A 13,548-nucleotide genomic window follows, 5' to 3' on the forward strand; every position below is an offset into this window, starting at 1 on the left:
ACTGTACAGTTCTTGGAGCTGCTGTGGCTATTTAACTCTATTGTAATGTGTAGACATAATGTAAACAAATGTGTGGCTATGCTAAAATAAAACTTTGTTTGCAAAAATAGTGGGTAGTCAGAATTCTCCTGCAGGCAGTAGTTTGTTGACCCCTGACTAGGAACATCAGGGTGTTAGAGCGAAAACGACTTGAAAAGAAGGGGAAGTTGGATCATGGAGGATGGTGAATTTCAGGCAAAAGAATTTAGTCTTTCTCATGATAGCCGCATATAAAGGGAAGATTTCCAAGCATACATTAATTGTGGACAACTTTTTCTATGTAATATATTTGTAAATTATAGACAGTATTAAACCCAGGTACACTTCAGTCAAGTAGCCTGAGAGTATCTTTGAAAACCATAAAGATAGAATAGCATAGTGGTATATAACTGACCTAAGTGATCTGGGTCCACCTTTTTCTACTACTTCCAAGTTGTTTACTCTTGGGAAGGAAGTGTAACTTCTCAGTGCACTAGCTTCCTACTCAGTAGACTGAGGATAACAACAACAATAATAATACCTGCTTAATAGGGGCGCCTGGGTGACTCAGTCGGTTAAGGGGCCAACTTCCGTTCAGGTCATGATCTCGTGGTTCATGAGTTAAAGTCCTGCATCGGGCTCTGTGCTGACAGCTCGGAGCCTGGAGTCTGCTTCAGATTCTGCGTCTCCCTCTCTCTCTGCCCTTCTCTTGCTTGTGCTCTCGCTCGCGCTCTCTCTCTCTCTCTCAAAAATAAACAAACATTAAAAAAAAACACAAAGATTAAAGAAAATAATGTTTATAAAGTGTTTAGTGTCTAGCATATAATGAGTTTTCTATTAATAGTATCTGTTGTTCCCTTATTAAAAAATGAATGTCTACAGTAGTGTGACTTTTTGCTAGGTAGAATACAGTGGTGAGTAAAAATGCAATTGTACCAAGCCCCAAGGAGAGTGGTGGGAGTAAGAGTAAGAAAATCAGAGATGAATCATTTTTCTGGCTTGCAAGACTTGATGGGTAGTCTTGTCCAGTTAGGGAACGCTGGGTTTAAGTGTGGGTGGAAAAGGGTGTGAGAAACATGGGTTTGGTTTTAGACACGTTGAATTTGAGGTGACTTTGAGACACCAAAAATTAGAAGGGTAGTCCCAAACAGGTCCAGAAATCAGAGAGGTCTGGGCTGATCACTTAGTTGTTTGTCATCATGTATAAATGGCAGTTAAAAGCATTAGTGTGGGTGAGAATTGCCCGAGGAAAGTGCTGAGACTAGGTGAGAAGAGGTCTTTTTCATTGAGCTTTGAGAAACTCCAGCATTTAATGACAAGATAGAGGAGCATATTCCTGAAAAGAAGGCAGTGAAGGATTGGCCAGAAATGGAGGAGAAAAGTGTGTAAGAGTTCTGTGTCATGGAAGCCAAGGGAAGAGAGCATTTCAGGATAGACTCAGGAACCCTGTGGAATGCTCTAAAAGATGGAATAAAAGGACAGCTTAACATGTCCATTAGAATGCACAAGATTGAGGCCACGGGTGATCCCTAAGCATGGAGGGCTGGAAGCACACTGGAGTGAATTTGGAATGACAGTGAAGTGTGGTGAAGGAGGCAGTGAGTGTAGACAACTCACTGAGAATTTTGTCTCTGAGGGAATGATGAGAAATAGCAATGCCTAGAAGTGATAGAAAAAGGGTGGTATTAATTTGGTAAAGGCTGCTGTAATGAAGTGCCACAGCCCAGGTGGCCTAAACCACAGAAACTTATTTTTCCAAAGTTCTAAAGGCTAAAAGTTTAATAAGATGAAGGTGTTAGCAAAGTTGATTCCTCCTGAAGGCAGTGAGGGAAGAATCTGTCCCAGATTCTTGGCTTGTCAGTGCCAAGAATCTTCCTGTATTTTACATTGCCTTCCCTCTGTACCTGTCTGTGTCCAAATTTCTCCTCCTTTTAAGGATGCTAGTCAGATTAGGGCCGTAACAACTTCATTTTGTTTATATATTTTCAATCTCAGTTTAATTGCCTCTTCAAAGACCCTGTCTTCAGATAAGTATGATTATATTCTGAAGTACTGAGGGTAGGAATTTCAACTTTATGAAGAACACAACTCAGCTCACAACAGGGGTCAGGTATAATTTTGTTTATCTTTTTAAAGTAATGTGGAAAGCTGTAAGAGGTTTAAAGACCAGGAAGAAGTATCTGTTTGGAAGGAGGGGTTGAATATACAGGAAAGAAAGGATGATTAATACTATCAAGTTCCTGACAAAGTAGAAATGAATAGACTTCCAAAGCACAGTTGAAAGGATTAGCTTTAGAATAGAACAGGGAGAACTCCATTGTAACAGGAGGAATGGTGGGTAGGATGGATCCAGAGGTGCCTCCGTACAAGTCAGACGTCATGAAGATGAATGGGTTCCTGTGTGATGTGTTCTTTTTTTCTGTAAAGTAAGACAGAGAAAGGCAATTTGCTTAGAGGTACAGGTTTGCAGGTGGAGTAGGTAGTGGTGGTTGAAGAGGATGAGGTTAAAATAAAAGTGGAGAGAATTCAAAATTTTCTTTGTGAGAATTGGAAGAGTAAAATTACCACACAGCTGTACTTGTATTTTTAGTTGGTGTTAATCTTGGATTTATGGCAGAAACTTTCTGGCTTATTGTGTGACCTTATCAATTCTTAGCTAGATGTTGAGGTGCAGGCACAGAGAACACAGGTGATGGGATCATCCAGCATTTATACTTTACTACATGGGATCAGTGGGTATGATAAAAAAACAGAGTGGCACATGCATTTTTAAAATGATGGACTAGCTCAATTGGATAAGAAACTAGAGAAGGGAGGTGATGATATTTATGATGGTGATGATGGTAATGAGATTATGGTTAAAAACAAATAACCTTTATTACAATTCATTTTCTTTATGTGAGTTACACATTAATTGGATAGAACATTAATCTTCATGTAATGGTTTCTGCTCTCTATTTTTCACAGGTCACATCTTAGGCAAAAATTTATTTCTTTAGCCAGAGTGATTACGTAAATGTAGCTATATAGTCATGTGTATTGATCATGTCAGCATACACAGAGCATAAACTGTACTGTCTATAGTCTTGCAAATTTGGGGAAAATGAAAAAAAAAATTTTGTTTGTATAAAGATAATCATAAAGTTGAGTATCACTGTTTATGTTAAATTAGTGAAAATTGAATTTTTCCAAATTTCTTTTTTACTGTCTTATTACTGACAGCATTATGAAAGAGAAATCAATAGCTCTAATAGATAAACTCTATGACAGGTAATAACCAATGTAATTATCATTTATTCCCCACAGTTTAAATTGGTAGCATTAAGAGTTCATGTGGTATGCAGAGGTTCTTCTCCATGCTGCTGCTGCTACTACATTTAAAAATTAGATTTTCATGTGCTCTGGGAAGGAGCTGATGCCACTTCACTGAAATATGCTGTCGTTATTCTCATTATTTACTCTGGTAGTAATTACTGCCAGCATTGCAAATGTTCTTTCTAAGATCATCCATGTGCTTTTCTTCCTTTGTAGAAAAAGGAATCATGGATGGAAAATAGGATACACTCCTAGTTGCATAAGTGTACAGCGGGAGGCTATGCTCCAGTTCTCCCAGTTCTTCAGGTCAGATGCTTGACATTTGCTTGACATGTCCTTCTGACCGGTTTGACCCCATAGTCTTCCACATATTCTCTCATGCAGCCTTTAGAAAACAGCCTGGCTAGGAAAGAATGTTATATAGTCACATGCATTTTTGGCCTCTGCAAATATTTGTCATGGTAGATTTTAAGAGCACATCTCCCTGACTTTAAGCTGTATTACAAAGCTATAATCATCAAGACAGTATGGTATTGGCATAAGAACAGACACTCAGATCAATGGAACAGAATAGAGAACCCAGAAATGGACCCACAAACGTATGGCCAACTATTCTTTGACAAAACAGGAAAGAATATCCAATGGAATAAAGACAATCTCTTCAGCAAGTGGTGCTGGGAAAACTGGATAGCAACATGCAGAAGAATGATCCTGGACCACTTTCTTACACCATACACAAAAACAAACTCCAAATGGACAAAAGACCTAAATGTAAGACAGGAAGCCTTCAAAATCCTTGAGGAGAAAGCAGGCAAAAACCTCTTTGATCTTGGCCACAGCAACTTCTTACTCAACACGTCTCCAGAGGCAAGGGAAACAAAAGCAAAAATGAACTACTGGGACCTCATCAAAATAAAAAGCTTCTGCACAGCGAAGGAAACAATCAGCAAAACTAAAAGGCAACCAACAGAATGGGAGAAGATATTTGCAAATGACATATCAGATAAAGGGTTAGTATCCAAAATCTATAAAGAACTGGTCAAACTCAACACCTAAAAAACAAATCATCCAGTGAAGAAATGGGCAAAAGACATGAATAGACACTTCTCCAAAGAAGACATCCAGATGGTCAACCAACACATGAATAAATGCTCAATATCTCTCATCATCAGGGAAATACAAATCAAAACCACAATGAGACACCCCCTCACACCTGTCAGAATGGCTAACATTAACAACTCAGGTATCAACAGATGTTGGCAATGATGTGGAGAAAGAGGATCTCTTTTGCACTGCTGGTGGTAATGCAAACTGGTGCATCCACTCAGGAAAACAGTATGGAGGTTCCTCAAAAAATTAAAAATAGAACTACCCTATGACCCAGCAATTGCACTACTAGGTATTTACCCAAGGGATACAAGTATGCTGTTTCAAAGGGACACATGCACCCCAATGTTTATAGCAGCACTATCAACAATAGCCAAAGTATGGAAAGAGCCCAAATGTCCATCGATGGATGAATGGATAAACACACACACACACACACACACACACACACACACACACACACACACACACACGATGGAGTATTACTCAGCAATCAAAAAGAATGAAATCTTGCCATTCGCAACTACATGGATGGAACTAGAGGGTATTATGCTAAGGAAAATTCGTCAGAGAAAGACATATCGTATGACTTCAGTCACATGAGGACTTTAAGATACAAAACAGATGAACATAAGGGAAGGGAAACAAAAACTAATAAACGGGGGGGACAAAACAGAAGAGACTCTTAAATATGGAGAACAAACGGAGGGTTACTGGAGGGGTTGTGGGGGGGGGGATGGGCTAAACGGGGCATTTAGGAATCTACTCCTGAAATCATTTTTGCGCTATATACTAACTAACTTGGATGTAAATTTAAAAAATTAAATAAAAAATTTTTTTAAAAGAACACATCTCCAAGGTTATACTTTGCATATCAGTGTAACCACTTGAGGGGTCACATTGATATGGATTGGGCATGAAACTGTTTTTGCAGTAAGTTAATATTCAGATTGAGCAAGATATCCTGATTAAAATTAAGTTTTATAGCCTAGTTTGGCAAACTACCATCATTAATGCATTTAAATAGACTTGTTTACTAGGGCGTCAACCTCCATTTGCATTGTTTTTGTTAGAAATAGTCATACATTTACTGTGTCTACATTACTGGTGTTGCATACTAAGGAAAATTACTTTCAGCATACATTAAAACTATATGTGCACTTGAGTATGTAACATTTTTTGCACCAAGTGTATGTATGCTTTATTTAAAATTTATTTTTAAATTTATGACTCTTTGGAAGTTTCATGCTAATGAATTGTTTTTCCTCAGTTATCATGATTTATATTAATCTGCTTTTTTTGTTTGTAGAATATTCTAAAATCATAGTTTAAATGTTTAAATAATACTTTAGGTTTTTAAAAATAACATGTAATGTATTATTAATAGTTAAAAACTTTTGGGAGGCTTTCATTCCACCCTTAGCATTTTATATTTATCTTTATGTCTGTATTCGTAATGTATAGCAATCAATGAGAATTGAGTTCCCAAAAGGAAATGGAAAATTGTTTAAAAATGTTTACATAAATGTCCTTAAGACTTTTTTTTCTTCTTTTTATTTCCATTTTTTAAAATATTGAATGAAACAGTTCAGGGACTTTGTTAAGAACCTCAGGGATCTTCCTGTAAAATACAGATGTGAAACTTTGTAAAGAGTGAATGGCCACACATCAGTAAAAGGATAAAGTCTATATGACCATTTCAATAAATGCAGGAAGAGCATTTGACAGGTACAATATCCATTCATGTTAAAAACCCTCAACAAAACAGGCCTAAAGAGAACCTACCTCAGTGTAATAAAGGCAGTATATCAAAACCCCACAACCAACATCATACTTAATGGTGATAAAACAAAGTTTTTCCTTAATGTTAGGAACAAGACCAGGATGTCCATTCTCAGCACTTTTATCAACAAAGTACTGTAAGTCCTAGCCACAGTAATTAGACAACCTAAAAAAAATTGATAAGTAAAATACTATTTGCAGATGACCTGACATTCTATATAGAAAACCCTAAAGACTCCACCAAAAAACTGCTAGAGCTGATAACTGAACTCAGTAAAGTTGCAGGATACAGTATCAGTGTACAGAATCTGTTGCATTCCTATACACTAATAATGAAAAAGTAAAAAGGGGAAATGAATGAAGAAAACAATCCCATTTACAGTTGCACCAGAAACAGTAGAATATCTAGGAATAAACTTAACCAAAGAGGTAAAAGACCTGTACCCTGAAAACTATGAAAAACTGATGAATGAAATTGAAGATGGTGCAAAGAAATAGAAAGACACTCCATGCTCATGGGTTGGAAGAACAAATATTGTTCAAATGTCTATACTACCCAAAGCAATCTGCAGATTTAATGTAGCTATTATCAAAAATACCAACAGCATTTTTTGCAGAACTGGAACAAACAATCCTAAAATTTGGATGTAACCGCAAAAGACCCCAAGACGGCTAAAGCAGTTTTTTTCAAGATTTCAAAACAAAATCGGGGTATCACAATTCTAGTCTTCCAAGTTATATTACAAAGCTGTAGTAATCAGTGTGGTACTGGCACAAAAATAGACACATAGGTCAGTGGAACAGAATAGAGAGCCCAGAAGTAAACCCGCAGTTACATGGTCAATTAATCTTCAACTAAGGCGGAAAGAATATGCAATGGGAGAAAGGCAGTCTCTTCAGCAAATAGTGTTGGGAAAACGACAGCAACATGCAAAAGAATGAAACCGGACCACTTTCTTTACCATACACAAAAATAAACTCAAAATGGATTAAAGATCGAAGTGTGAGACCTGACATCATAAAAACTTGAGAAGAGAGCACAGGCAATAGTTTCTCTGACATCAGCTATAGCAACATTTTTTTCTAGGCAAGGGAAATAAAAGCAAAAATAAACTATTAGGGCCACATCAAAATAAAAAGCTTCTGCACAATGAAGAAAACTAAAAGCCTACTGAATGGGAGAAGATATTTGCAAATGACATATCCAACGAAGGGTTAGTTTCCAAAATATATAAAGAACTTACACATCTCAACACACCAAAACAAATAATCCAATTAAAAAATAGACATGAACAAACATTTCTCCAAAGAAGACCTACAGATGGCCAACAGACATGAAAAGATGCTCAACCTCACTGATCATCAGGGAAATGCAGATCAAAACTGTAATGAGATGTCACCTCACACCTGTTACAATGGCTAAAATCAAAAACACGAGAAACCACAAGTGTTGGTGAGGATGTGGAGAAAAAGGAGCCCTCTTGTACTGGTATAGCCACTCTGGAAGACAGTATGGAGGATCCTCAAAAATTAAAAAATAAAACTACCCTATGATCCAATAATCATACTACTGGTTGTTTACCCAAAGAGTGTGAAAATAATAATTCAGAGGGACACATTCACCCCCATATTTATTGCATATACAATAAATTTATCTTTATTTACAGTAGCCAAATTGGAGAAGTAGCCCAAGGATGGATCTTAGTCTGTCCTTAGATGAATGGATAAAGAATATGTGGTGTATATATACAATGGAATATTATTCAGCCATAAAAAATGAAACCTTGCCATTTGCTTGCAGCGACATGATTGGAGCTAGAGAGTATAATGTTAAGTGAAATAAGTCATTCAGAGAAAGACAGATACCATATGATTTCACTCATGTGGAATTTAAGAAACAAATGAGCCAAGGCAAAAAAAAAAGACCAAGGAACAGATTCTTGACTGTAGAGAACAAACTGATTAATGATCAAAGGGGAGATGGGTGGGATGGGGATTACAGAGTACACTTACCATGATGAGCATTGAGTAATGTATAGAATTGTTGAAACACCATGTTGTACACTTGAACTTAATATTATACTCTATTGTTAACTATACTGGAATTAAAATTAAAAACCTAATAAAAAGATTGAATAAAGAGGAGCTAGGCTTTTTTCTTCAGAAAAGTGGGAAAGGCAAAGAAGGAAACAATTACTAGTATTTATCTACTGTGCTAAGTGTCTTACATTTAATGACTGGTATAATCCTGACAGCAGCTTTGTATGGTATGTAGCATAGATGCTATTTTAAAGATGGACAGACCAAAGTGTTTCTACTAGTAGGAGCAGAGCCAGAATTCAGAATTGAATTTCATGCCCTGTGCTTTCTTACTCGGTGAAAGAGTGATACTTTCCATAGGCCAACAGAGAAAAACAGGACCCTAGTACCCTATCCTAGGGTACTAGTAGGACTGCTCATACAAAAGGTTAAAGCAGAAAAGTAGAGATATTGAGGAGCAAAGCACTGTATTCCAAAAAGAACTTCAGAGCAAGGGTTTGCAGATGAACTTAGGACTCTGAAAACAGTTTAGCCAAGAAAATTAAAGCACTTAAGGCTATTCCATGAATACAGAGTAATATTCTGACATTTTTTGTTTTTAAATTTTTGCTCCCTAGTATTAAAACCTTGTAGAACATAAATGGGCAAAGAACATGAGGATAGAATTCACTAAAGATCATATACTTTTAGTAAACAAACACTTGCAATTTATTCAATCTTAATAATATTTAAAAGTATACCTGGAGAGATTTCTGTTGTTCAATTTGGCAGAAGCATTTTAAAAGCAATAGTTTGTACACTTTGCACAGCTTATGCTCAGTTAGAACTTTAATGACTTGGATGTTCCAATAGAAACATGTTTTAGAGAGCAATTTTATAATGTATACTAACATGACATTGTCATTGAATTCAAGATCTCTACTGAAAATGTTTCCTAGGCAAACAACATAGAATTAGGGAAAAAAATGCTGCATATGAACTTCTCCATATATATATATATGTATATATATATATGTATATATATATACACACACACACACACATATATATACATATACCCACTCCCTAAGTTTACATTTAGGGCATATAAAAGATTTCTCAACGGTAGATACCTGGAGCCTTAAAAGTGGTATTTGAAGTGATACATGTGATACATTACTCAGCTTTTAATAAGGGGTGGGTTGATTGGACAGTTGGTTGGACAGATAGGAGGGAGGGAGGAAGGCAGGCAAGGAGGTCAGTCTTCTTAAAAACAGAGTTTTGCGGGGTGCATGGGTGGGTGAGTCAGTTTCGTGTCCAACTTTGCTCAGGTCATGATCTTGAGGTCTATGAGTTTGAGCGCTGCGTCAGACTCTGTGCTGACAGTTCAGAGTCTGGAGCCTGCTTTGGATTCTCTGTCTCCCTTTCTCTCTGCCCCTTCCCCATTCATGCTTTGTCTCTCTTTATCAAAAAAAAAAAAAAAAAAAAGAACAAACATTAAAAATTTTTATAAGTTTGCAGCTACTGAAAATTTTAATTGTAGCCACATAGAAAATCATTATAGTTTTATAGTATAATATTAAGTGAGCAACACAGGATAGAAATTTCTTGTACTCTGTAAGAATTAAATGTAGCACTTAAATTTGGAGTAACATGAAAATGCAGTGCATGTGAAAACTTAATTGAAAGAAATATATATGATTTTTCCCTATGATGTGGTACTTTTATATAACTACTAAAAATTACATGAACTATTAGATTTTTGAAGGAATAAATTTTAACCTGATAATAACGAAATGCAGTATGGGTCTGTAATACTTTGTTATAAAGTTCTGAGGTAAGCCTGTCTATCCAGGGTCTGTAATATTATGCTACAGACAACCGTCATTCACTTTTTAGGAGCTATCTTAAGTTTACATTTGGGGCATAACCGTACATCTGTTATTGAATTCCTTAATTTAGTAACAGGTAAAACTTGATAATACTATTATTTTTTCTGTTAAAATTATTTTACTGTGTCCATGTAGTTTTAGTGTGTGTGTGTTTCTGGGTGAAGAGTTAACACAATTCTTTACTCTTTCTGCATGAGACTTTGATCTTTGCTTAACTCTCTAGCTCTCTTTCCTTGAAAACATGTAAAATTTGGAATGTCATCTGTGTTTAGTGGGCAACATTGCTTTTATAGTAAAAATTATTCTGGGTCTGGACGGGGAGAACTAATACTTGATGGAAGGCATAACTTTGGGCATCCTTGAATTCAAGACTTTTTTTTAAAGTTTTATTTCATTTTTGAGAGAGTGAGTGTACATGAGTGTGCAAGCAGGGAAGGGGCAGAGAAAGAGGGAGAGAGAGAATCCCAAGCAGGCTCCATGCTGTCAAGCATAGAGCCCATTGCAGGGCTCAGTCTCACAACCGCAAGATCACGACCTGAGCTGAAATCCAGAGTCGGACGCTCAGCTGACTGAGCCACCTAGGTGCTCCGAATTTAGGACTTTTATAGTATGCATGACCACTGTGGACTATGGAGTTTTGATTCCAGAGTGCCCCCCAAATCTGTCCCATATGGATCTCATCTCCTTATGCCTGAACTGTTAGACTGCTTCAGGGACTTGGCAGAAGAAAAATATTTGATGCTGCTCTGGCAAACTTAGTTCATCACCTTACATCCTACTGAGCGGTACAAGTGGGAGCTCAGATGGTCTGTGGGTCTGCATGTTTAGTTCATCCCAGGACCCCTCTTGTGTACTCTAGTAGTATAAAACTACAGTTTTTAATTTTCGAACAGAGAAAAATGGTATTTTAGCTTCATATTAGTTAATTCATTTAGTTTTAGCAGTATTTTGAGAACGTTAAGACTATGAGTCAGAACACATGGCTTTTTGTGTCCTAGGTTTTTAATAATGGATTAGATTAACTTGGGAAGTCACTTAATCTCTGAAACTCAGTTTTCTTAAGTGGTAGATAAGAAATTTGACCAGTGTCATTTCTCATATCCTTTACAACTCTAAATCCTATAGTTCTTTTATTTCTTATTGCATGTTAATTTTTAATCCTCTTTTATGGGGGCATTCCACATTTTTAGCCTGGCAGATGATCAGATGGCTGAAAGCCTAAGGTGCTGTAGTGTACATTCTTTCAAATTTTGATTTTGGAAAAGTTGTCAGATTATGGCCATATAGTTTCAAAAAAAATATTTATTGCCTTTACAATAGAATTTAATTTAAATTAAAAATACTTTAGGAACTTTGGGAGGAGAAAACAGTGGATGTTTGGGAAGCTTTTGATTGTTTCATCTCAACTTTCATTTATAGGTTGTGAACTGGCTTGAAGGGCCTGGATCAGAACAATTACGAGCCCAGTGGGGGATTGGAGACTCCATCCGGGCCTCCCAGGCACTGCAGCAAAAGCACGAGGAGATCGAGAGTCAGCACAGTGTGAGTGCTTTTCCTCTGCAAGTTACAGTGCTGTGATTACTGTGCATAATCAGCGTATGTGGTACTAAGAGATAAGTTGCTGTAAACTTTAGCACAGGACATAAAGTATAGTATGTTTAATATTCAGAGGCCATAAGGTACATTTTGACTCCTTACTATGTATTCATTGGAAGTTTGGTTTTGCGTTTGGCTCCAATCCAGTTTAACTGTATATTTTTATAGAAACATAATTCTTGTGAAAATTTTTTAATTCATGGGAAATTTAAAAAATTACAGTGACAGAGTAAAGAGGGGTAGTACAAAAACAGAATCTTCATCTGTAGTCCTGCGACAGAAACTATGATCCTTAAATCCTCAGGGAGGCTGTCCCTGTCTTATTAGGGTATATACAGTGCAATTAATGCCTGAGAGTAATTCCAGAATTGTTGCATTAGTCACAACTGATGGAAAATGATTGCAGAGGGTACAGGATATCTTTCCATTCTTTGTGCGTTTAGAGGCTCTCGTTTGTATCTGTGAAGGGGATGATCAAACAAATCACAGTTATACAATTAGCAAATAATCTATAGGCAGATTATAGATAATAATTGTTCAAAAGGGTTTAAAATTGAACAACTTGTGTATGGAGGAAGTTGATATATGTTAAGCCCCTGCTTTGTTAGAGTTAGCTCTTTATTACTGAGAAAGTGATCATTCAGTTGTGGATCAATTAGCTCACCCCTTTTTTCCCTCAAATTATATTTCTTATGGTACTTTCGATAGATTGACTAGAAAATTGGAAAAATAAACTGAAATACATTAATTTCTACTTTTGTAGGTTATGTAGCTTAAATTGATTAGTTTGCACACACATACACACACACAGCATTCAACCTTACATATAATATGAAGAATAAAACATCTTTCCATTAAATAGGTAATAAAAGAAGCCACCCCCCCCCCAACGTCCCCAAAAAGACAAATCCAAGTGATCAGAATACAGTCTGATTGGATTTATGTGTTAATTGGAAAAAAGGTCATGTGTTCAGAGGTGACTATAGCGTGCATCCTGATCACTAGGATCTATAGATAATAGAGAACTGAAAAAAATTGATCAAAAATACTTTTAAACTCTGGACCCAGATGAGATTTACAGGTTATCTGAACATCCAGTTTTTTTCTTTCCCCTACATCTTCCCCAGTTGAAGTGATAAATAAAAATTGTATAGTTTTAAGGGCACCTGGGTGGCTCAGTTAGTTAAGCATCCAACTTCAGCTCAGGTCATAATCTCACCATTTGTGAGTTCAAGCCCTACATCGGCCTCTGTGCTGACACCTTGGAGCCTGGAGCCTGCTTCACATTCTGTGTCTCCCCCTCTCTCTGCTCCTTACCTGCTCATACTCTGTTTCTCTCTCTTAAAAATAAATAAACATTAAAAAAATTTTTTAAAGTTGTATAGTTTTAGTTGGGGCATCTGGGTGGCTCATTTGGTTAACCTCCTGACTCTTAGTTTCGACTCAGGTAATGATCTTGCAGTTTGTGAGTTCATGCTCCACATTGGGCTCTGTGCTGACAGTGCAGAGCCTGTTGGGCATTCTCTCTCTCAAATAAATAAAATAATTGTATTAGTAAATGTATATTTTAACTAAATGAGATTAAAGAATAAATGTTGAATATGCTTTTCTCAGGAATAAATTTGAATTGTTGACCAAGTATCATTGTCTCTTTACTAAAGGTGTATTTTAACAATATCTGACGTAATTATTTTTCTTCTTAATACATACCATTCTGTTTAGTTTTTTATATTTTTTTCATTATAATATTCCCCAAATCAGCTTTACTAATCTGCAGTATTGGCAGATAAAATACACACTGTTCTCTATAGAATTTGTA

At 36.5% G+C, this 13,548-nt stretch overlaps 1 protein-coding gene across 4 annotated transcripts in view; it reads left to right on the plus strand.

Moving 5' to 3' along the window:
• The window catches only part of SESTD1 (SEC14 and spectrin domain containing 1), a 151,372-nt gene that overhangs the window by 102,590 nt on the left and 35,234 nt on the right, over positions 1-13,548 (plus strand). For all 4 annotated transcript variants that reach the window (XR_007454355.1, XM_049615426.1, XM_049615427.1 and 1 more), the window contains one exon: positions 11,553-11,675. Coding sequence is in view for 3 of the 4 variants with exons in the window: in XM_049615426.1 (XP_049471383.1) it covers positions 11,553-11,675 (123 nt within the window). In the remaining variant the exon portion in view is untranslated. The remainder of the gene's footprint in view (positions 1-11,552; positions 11,676-13,548) is intronic.

The sequence above is a fragment of the Panthera uncia genome, assembly GCF_023721935.1.
Source record: "Panthera uncia isolate 11264 chromosome C1 unlocalized genomic scaffold, Puncia_PCG_1.0 HiC_scaffold_3, whole genome shotgun sequence".
NCBI classification, from domain to species: Eukaryota; Metazoa; Chordata; class Mammalia; order Carnivora; family Felidae; genus Panthera; species Panthera uncia.